Source organism: Schistocerca gregaria, chromosome X (genome assembly GCF_023897955.1).
Source record: "Schistocerca gregaria isolate iqSchGreg1 chromosome X, iqSchGreg1.2, whole genome shotgun sequence".
Taxonomy (NCBI): Eukaryota; Metazoa; Arthropoda; class Insecta; order Orthoptera; family Acrididae; genus Schistocerca; species Schistocerca gregaria.
This window is the reverse complement of record NC_064931.1, coordinates 240,244,515-240,253,506: the sequence shown is the minus strand read 5'-3', so window position 1 is coordinate 240,253,506 and position 8,992 is coordinate 240,244,515. Positions and strand designations below refer to the sequence as shown.

Below are 8,992 nucleotides of genomic sequence, written 5' to 3'. Positions count from 1 at the left end.
AAAGAGGAATTGGGCCTGAAGATGCCCGAATTAAACCACTGTTTGGGTGAACTGAAATACGCTGTACGTATGCTAATTTTTGATGAAAAAGTTCTATGTCGTAGACACTATTAGTTGTACCTGTTAAACTGAAACTAAAGTCTTAATTTAACAAATGTGTTCCTTAGCAGTTTCAGCATTTCAGTGTAAAATATGCATAACCAAATTATTGCCTAATCGGGAATCTGCTGCGTAAATATAATGAAACCCTATTCGAAAACTTGACACCGATAAATTACCAAGGAAGTATAAAAAGTCCTCCAGCGACTACAGTATGTAGCTGTGCAGTAGTAAGTTATGTTTCAACACTATTCATAAGACATTACATCTATGATCTCAGATATTAAACAAATTTTGTATTGGTACAGAAAGCTTGTCACACATTGAATTACATGGAAGTCGTAAGGGAACCACTTAATGCGACGGTCTCTTCAAGTAATCATGTGCATCTTGAGACTTAGTTCCTCAGTTACTCGATGACACTGCACGCCATTTCAGTCGGCTGAGTACATTCATTTATGTGTAGACCACACTGTTGGTATAATTTTTAAAGCCTGGACCGTCATACCCATTTGTACACTAAGTATTTCAGGGCCGCGTCTATTCGTCCTGTTCTGATATAGGAATGAACATTGTTCAGATTTCCTGTTGGGATCGTGAACTACTAGATTGCAGTCTGAACATTCTAAGATGTGGTTGAGGAATATATGGGATAAGTAAATCTGAGTTCGGTGTTTTTAGTCTTCAAAACACGTCTATAACAATCGCCTACCAAAACATAGTGCTTCCGGATGTTTAACTACGATTGCTAGTAGACAGATAAGTTTGAATCATCCAGAAAGAAAACTGATCAGTGGAAAATCAGCAGGAAAAGAGTAGGAGACAACCGTAAAATATGACACAGAAGGTACACTGGAGTGACTGCTCCACGAAAGCCAGTGCTGAAGTAATAATTCATGAGACTGGTAAACAAAATCAAAGAACAAGCAAACCATAACTTAATGTAAAACACCGTAAATCGTTTTAGTAGAGAAATTGGTACCGGTCATTGCATAGGACCTTTGGAAGGCGAGATACTTTCAGATAAGAGTAGTTAACAAATTTCAGTAGTATTAAGGCGAGCCTGTGAAAGTAGATTGGAAGAGTGTTTTACTTATAAACAGGTGCTAGACTGCGGGAATGCGTGGTGGTGCACTGATTATTGACGTTACGCTTAGTTACAATCCCATTCAGATTGAAGTTCCCCGTCGTTTCCCTAAATCTCTAAAGGCGAATGCTGAGATAGTTCTTTAGAATAGGCACAGCTGATTTATCCTCGAAGTTTCTGCTTAGTCTCTGGCCACATCGTCCACGAGACGTTACTCTAATCTTGATGACTTTCTTCCCTCTTAGACTAATTGCAGGAGAAATAAGACCAAAAATTAGTGCTGTTTAATGACGGAATAGAGATCCTTTGATGTAATACTTTTATTCTTAGTGACTAACAGCTATGTGGTCTACTAGAGTGGGTGTATTCCATTACGAGTTCGAATTGCAATAAGACTAAGGTAAGCACACTGGGGCGAGTTGAAAAATCTGATTTCATGGAATGGAAGACACTGGCTAAATTAAACTGTACAGGCACTTTCTTGACGATTATGTGATCAGCTGCATTAAAAAAAATAACGCGTTCAACCATCAGAAAAAGATATGAAAAATGATTTCCAATTTTGCTACAATTTGGTGTTGGCGTCCCTTTCCAGAGATGTATTAGGCAGTCATGGGTCGCAGGTCCGTGGTTTTGGCCTCAGGCGCTTGGTTCGCTTTTTAATCAGTTAAATGTTACGAATCGTAATAATCTGCACAATAGAGATCAATTGTGGGTTTCTTTGCCAGTACCCGTGTGCTAGGGTAGCACCTTTTAGTAGTAATCAAAACATCCTAGGTCCCAACTTCGAATGTAGTCGCTACCTAAACTTTAAATAAAAATTAGCGATGCCCGTCGAAGACTTCGGACGTAAGTCACCGTTTATCTGCCAACGTCCTGATCAGAAGGTGGGAGATAGGTTAAGGGCAGTCTTGCCCTTGGGGGCAGGAAATGGCATAGTGTAGCGAATACTCGGCTAAAGAACCAAGAGGCGGTGATATACATGGAAACATAGGTAAAATCGTAACTGGATTACATTAGTCAGATTGATTCCAGACTCAATTATTGGACTGGAAAGCGTACGCAGGATCAGCTATAAACCAACATAACACTTTCGTAACTTCAGTAATGGTGAGAAGTAGACTGAAGTTTAAGTGAATGGTACACAAGAATCATTGTAAAACACCGCAAATAGTTTGAGTAATTCATACGTCACTGCTTGAGGAGACACGTTTGAAATTCTGTAAGGATATGGGTACTGTGATAATCAGTATCCCAGGAGACACTTTAACTGAAGAGGAGTGGACATGTCTAAAAAAGGTAATAACCAGGGTTAGGATTATTAGAAGCGAGTTTCAGATGAAACTAGGAGGGAAAATACGCTCAAATAAGGTAAAAATAAACAAATGGTGCTGGTTTGTTCAACTGAATCACCAATTTCTTCCCCTTTTCTACTTCATTGAACTATAAACAAGGTCATAAAGTTACCACTCATCAAATGAAGGAAAAGACAGGAACTGTTGTACTTGAAAACATTAAACATCACATTTTTAGAAGTCTGTTTCTATTAGAAGATAGAATGTCGATTTAGATGCTAAAACCTCTTCAGACGTACACAGAAACCAGTGACGCAAACCTTGTATTCACTAGGAGTGGCAACTCTAAGAAATTCGCCTTACCTGTAATGTCTGGAATCTTCTGAAGACTACGCCAGTCTCTTCGGCGAAGCTATCTAACGGCTATTATTTTAATAGTTTAATAGCTCCATTCAGGTACTTGTAATTATGGACACAGTATAGTTGTCCCTGCACTTACGTATTTTCTCCGGTAATAGAAGTTGCTGTGCCTTGGAAATTGCACCCGCATCGGCTGGATTCAAAGAAAGACACAAATTCTGTCAAAATTCTCATACAGAATAGCAGCACACACAATCAAAGTTCACCAAAGAGTAATGACCACAAAACGTGGAAGGGGCAAGCAAGTGGTTACATTTGGCCACAACACGACTCTTAGCATTCTGTAGAATCTTCAGGGCACAGATCAAGTGGTTTGCGATGTTGTATTCGTTCCTTACGTAGTCACAAACCCTCTGAATGGCATGAACGAAGCATGTACCATGCTTTAAGTCAGGAAATATTGGTCTCAGTTGGTTAACAGCTGAAATGATTGTTGTCTGTTCCATAACTAGTAAACTTGCTACTCGATGTGACTGTCACGCAACACTCTTGCACCCACCCACCCGCTCCCTCGCTGTGCCAGTTCTACAATACTGCGACGATTACCAGAATGTTACCACTCACGCTGGAACTGCAGTCTCGGCAATTTTTAGTAGCTTCGAGCAGAAAACAGTCTGTTCGGTAACTACGCAGGTACGGTTACTGCCATGTCTGTGAGACCAGCCTACACTTCCACGCGAACAGGCGACGTCTCACTGTAACACATTCACGACCAGCAGGCCACTGATGCTAGTGGGATAGAATCATTCATTGTCAGTTACTTTATTGTGCACTGCTTTATAGTGGTAAATCGAGAAAGAGGTTTTGTCAAACAAATATTTTCCATTCTGCCGGTTTGCTATAAACTCCCGCGCCGCATTTACTGAAAGAAATAGGCTTAGTATTCGCATGTACACAGCAAGCTGAGAATACGGTAATTGAAAGTTCATAATATTTTATATTCGAGATCTTAGAGAAAAATTGGAATGAGGCTTAAAAAAAGAGGAATAAGAGGATTATGGGTATGGTTGGGGCAGAAAGGGATAATGGTCCCAAAAAAAAAATGGAAGAAGGTGCGTGAAAAATGTCTCTTCCCACAACGAGAAAAAGTCACACGTTGATATCTTACGGAACAGCTTTAATTTAACGTAAGAACAACGTGTGCACCTAAAAGTCCTAACCCTGGTAATCATAAATGTTGAACTTTATAGCGGGGAAGGTAACTGGGAAGAAATCATGAGTACAAGAAATCCTTAGTGATCGACTAAGGAAGTGCAAAAATGTTCAGGGAAAGACAAGAATGCAGCAATAGAAAAAAACTCCAGGAAATAATTAGGAAGTGCAGCAGAGACAAGAGAAATTAGCTGTAGGAGAAACGCGAAGAAATGCAGAAAACATTTTACGGACGCCTGACTCAGCATGTACAAAAGTCAAAACAGTCGCAGGTTAAATTAAAAGCAAGTGCTGAAGGTTGAACATTAAGAATGCAGATGTAATTCTACCGTTAAATGCAGAGATGATGGTGGAAACAATACACTGGTGCGTAGAATCTGAGACTGGAATCATACAATCAGACTTCCGGAAAATTGTCCTAACATTTCCGTAGATGGCGCGAGAAGATAAGTGCAAGAACTCAAAAAAATCAGCTTAACAGCTTACGCATCCAGGGTACTGACAAAAATAACTCATAACAGAAAACTACGTCTCGATTAGATGGTCAGTGTGACTCTACAAAAGGCACTGGCACCAGAGGGACTGTTCTGGGATTGCTCTTCATAATAAATGTGCAAAAATTAAGACACTTTCGTAAGCTATGTCGACATAGAAATGTGTTCAATGTAAACAGGTGCTAGGTGTTCGAAACTCCCAGAGAAATAGATTTAAGCCATAGGGAAAGATCAGTAATTACAAAAGAACGAAGAGGTTAATAGGGCTGTAACACAGGGATGTAGTCTGGTCCCCACCCCCATCCGACTGGTATATCTAACATCGAACTAGTAAAGACAGAAATAGGAAAAAAGGCGCTTGAAATTCAGGATGAATGGATAGCGATCACGAGATTCGCTGATTTCGCTATCTTCAATGAAGGTGAATTACAGTATTTGTTGAATGGAATGCACAGCCTAGCGACTACAAATATGGATTGAGAGTAAACCGAAGAAAGAATGTAATGAGAATACCAGAAATGAAAACAGCGAAAAGCTTAATATCTAAATAACTGATGTTGTGAAGCAAAATAACCCTTGATGGACGAATCAAGGAATATATTATAAAGCTACCTAGCACATGCAAAGATGGCATTTCTGGCGTAGAAGACCTTGTTGGTATAAAGCAGAAGTATTAATTTGAGGAAGAAATTTTTGAGAATGTTGCTTGGGAGCAGGGCATTCTGTGGTAGTGAAACATGGACTGTGGGAAAACAGGGAAAGAGTACTGAAGAGTTTAAGATGTGGTGCTACAGAAAAATGTTCAAATCTAGGTGAACTTACATGGAATGAAGAGGTTCTCCAGATACAGCGAAGAAAACTGACGGAAAACATTAGAAGGGATAGAGCGATAGTACATGCAATAAGACATCAGGGAATAAGTGCCTTAGTAATAGGGGAAACGGCTGAGAGTAAAAACTACAGAGGGAAACAGGTTGGAATACTTCTAACAAATGATAAAGGTCGTAGGGTGCAAATGCTACATACAGAACAGGAGCTTGGCACAAGAAAGGAGCTGGTAGCGGACCGCATCAAACCAGTCAGAAGACAGATGGAATAAAATAAAGTTTTGCCCATTAACTTTCTGCAGTCTTAACCCCGACAGCCTTCTTCAAGCGTTTGTGAATCACATTGTCAACATATCACTGAAATAAAAATAAAAATTTGATTTCTTCGTATATGTTTAAGAACGTTACGAATAAAATTATTTCAAAGTAACTTGCATGTTGCAGCTGTACGGGACAAACGTGCAACCTGTGTACGTGGTGTACGTGAGGTGTCGCCCGGATCCTGACAATTGCCTGCCACCCACAGTATGCTCGCCAGTGTTCAGCTCTGTTACTGTGTCCAGGCGGAAGAACGTTCCCTTTCGGCATCAAGTGTTCAAGCTCATGGGAGACCCGCACGACGAGTGGGAACCTGCTGTTTTACAGGTGTCGACGGCCTGCTTCTGCTCTCGGCCAATTTATAACCCGGGAACAATGACCTTATTTGACATACCACCAGCTACCTAAGAAATAGTGAACTGGCTGGTGTTAAGATATGGTGTAAACTGTTACGGGAGTGGTGTTAAGACAGTTCTGTCTGTTTTAAAGATTGATGATGTATGTATTGCTAATATATTTTATTAGAAAGTCTGTGCCACCATTTTACGAGTACTGACGATTCGTGTAAGGTTTCTGCTGAACTGCATGTAAAATAGAGAACGTATTTATTGATTCAGCCTTAATGTGGGAGTTATGAATTTAGTTTTAGCGGTGTGACATGATTAAAACTGTTATGAAATATAATTTATGCACCGTTATTTCGGAGAATGTTTCATACCTTGACTCTAAGAAAGTATTTAGTTTGGTAACTTGTAAGTTCCTATGGGACAAAACTGCTGAAGTAATCGGTCCCTAGGCTTACACACTACTTAAATAAATTAATGTGACGTGCACCAAGGACAGCACACGGGGGGAGGGGGGGCTGGGCAGCTGTGGCCAAAGTGCTTACTCTCCAGTTCATAACTACCAAATTCATGTCTTCGCAGTCCTTCAAAGTTTTCCCAGCAGAACGTTTCTATAGTTTTACTACACGACTACTGTCAAAAGGAAGACACGATTCACTCCTTTTGAAGGGCAAACCTTTACAGGTAGGATTTGTAGTCTTAAAACGAGCGGGTCTCGAATGCCTTTTTGCCGATCACCATTTTAAGTAGCACACTGTCCCCTTCCATCCCGACCACCTGAAGTTACGAATAAAGGAATGATACTAGAAAGAAGTTTTGGTCCATCCTTCCCTAGGACAGGTCGTGATCCACCCCTAACAACCCTGTCTATGTTTAATGCACAGGTCTTGGTGTCAGTCGGTTAATTAGTCCTCATTCACAACCAGTCTCCCTCTGACCGCAAGTATAATCCAAAAGTTTTGGTACACCTCATCATTTGTATAATGAACTGAGGAGGAGTGAAAGTGTAAAATGGTACGCTCAGTGGGTGACCAGAATTTTTCAGGGATCGTATTGTCAGCTTGCGGTAGTTTAGCTGACACTATCAGATCATTGTCACCTAGTATTCCTATTCAGCTACATGCAGAGAAAGTGATACAAAGAAGCCATGCCGTCTCAAAATCTCTAAGGGTAAATAGCTTTGAGAGTAAGCGGAGGAAACTGCACTATCGTACGCAGATACAACATGCTAACCTTAATTTCTGTGTATAAAGCACTTTGAAAAATATGCATTAAATGTGAGACTGAAACTAATTTACTCTTTAAGTCGATAATAAGTTAAAACTGTGTATTTGTTACTGGCGTATCGTTCTACTAGTATAGACTCTTTCTTTGTTTTTTTCAGACTTCTGAGCGTGTCTATAGAAAATTGCAGAGTTTATTTTTCTGACATACTGTCAAACTCCAAATGAAATCTGAGCTAAAAGGTTCTCCGCTATCTAGCCAGGTGCGATTCTTAGTCCTTAACGTGGCTTCATCCAGTGTCACACATACTCATGGCAACATGATCGGTAGGGGCTGTTTCTAAACTTACAAATAGTGCAACCTATTGCAGTGACATGTAACAGTAGTCCAAGTCTCTGAATTGGAGAAGCAGCATTGCAGCTTCTAGCTGTAGTGCAACGTATAACGAAAAGTTACTTACGTACCCAGTTGTGCTTGTATAACTTTTGAACTTCAGGTCGTTAAATGTTTATTGCACTCCATTAAATGACATATAATCTTACGGTACACGCCATTTATCAGTTATACAATACGATTAAATACTAAAGTTACTACACCCTATAAAAGTTTAGCTGAAACGTGCTTTTGGGGCGGAACAGGATGGGGCAGAATGGAATATTGTTCAGTGATGATAAACTATTTTTTTATGAAATTAGATTTTAATCTTCCACCTAACTTCCCAGATGGTGTGAGCTTAAGTACGAAAGTCTGATAACAGAAATCAGGTACCAAATCAACGATTTCAGCCATTTTATTCTGAAACGGGAGTTTCAAAGGCTTTTAAGAAGTTGAACATACGTTAGAAAGATACATTCCTAAAGCTAAAAATAAACCCAATCACTGAGTTCAATAAATCAGTTGGAAAATTAAAAATGTATCCACTGCAGTAGAATACGACGAGCTGATAACATTCCTCAAGTCAACGGAGAACAGAATTTACAGACAGGCGATGAAACATCCCGTTGTCAGTTCATTAAACTAACGAGTAACAGAAAGAAATGACTTGCCACACAGGATTTGACAAACCTGGCTAGATAGACAGAACCTGGCTAGATAGACAGAATTGGGCTATAGGATTTATTACAAGCCATCTTGAGTTGTCTGTTCCAAAGCCAAAAATAACACATGGTGCACAACCGATGGAAACAAAAGTACCAGTGACGGTGACAGTAAGTGGTACTAAACGTTAAAAATAAAGGGACGGTTTCGAAAACTAAAAAACTAATTGTTAATCATTTTTTGAAGATTCCATATTCCTTAGCCTAAATTATTCCTTAAACAACTTTTTGCTAATTCTAGGATTATTTTCCTAATGATTTCAACGTATATGCAACAATTAGACTGCAAATTACCTTACCCTGTTCTGCTCCATGCTTAGGCAGAACGGGAAGTATGCAAGCATTTCTTTGCAAAGTTTTAACATAGAGTTCAAATTGAGTTTAAAGTAAGGTAAGCTAGATTATATTGGAGGGTGATTCTTTGCCCTTTTTGTGTTCCTTTATTATACAGCAATTGTTAAACTACTCCTGTCAGTTCCCCCAATTCTCAGGATGCATGTCAAGTAATGTTCTATTGAGATAAGTGTCACATATCGAGATACTGGTCTTTCAGACATCAGCTGCTTAACACTAACATAAAACCGCTCGCACAACGGAAGATCCGTACCTAATGAGTGGGAAGTTAAACAACTCAC

At 39.7% G+C, this 8,992-nt stretch overlaps 1 protein-coding gene across 1 annotated transcript in view; it reads left to right on the top strand.

Annotated features, from left to right (window-relative positions):
• The window catches only part of LOC126299301 (uncharacterized), a 56,273-nt gene extending 47,839 nt beyond the window's left edge, over positions 1-8,434 (top strand). The window contains exons 5-6 of the mRNA XM_049991099.1: positions 1-63; positions 5,819-8,434. The exon at positions 1-63 is cut by the window's left edge and continues 145 nt beyond it. Of these exons, the coding sequence (XP_049847056.1) occupies positions 1-63; positions 5,819-6,100 (345 nt within the window). The 3' untranslated portion in view covers positions 6,101-8,434. The remainder of the gene's footprint in view (positions 64-5,818) is intronic.
• Positions 8,435-8,992: the final 558 nt, after the last annotated feature.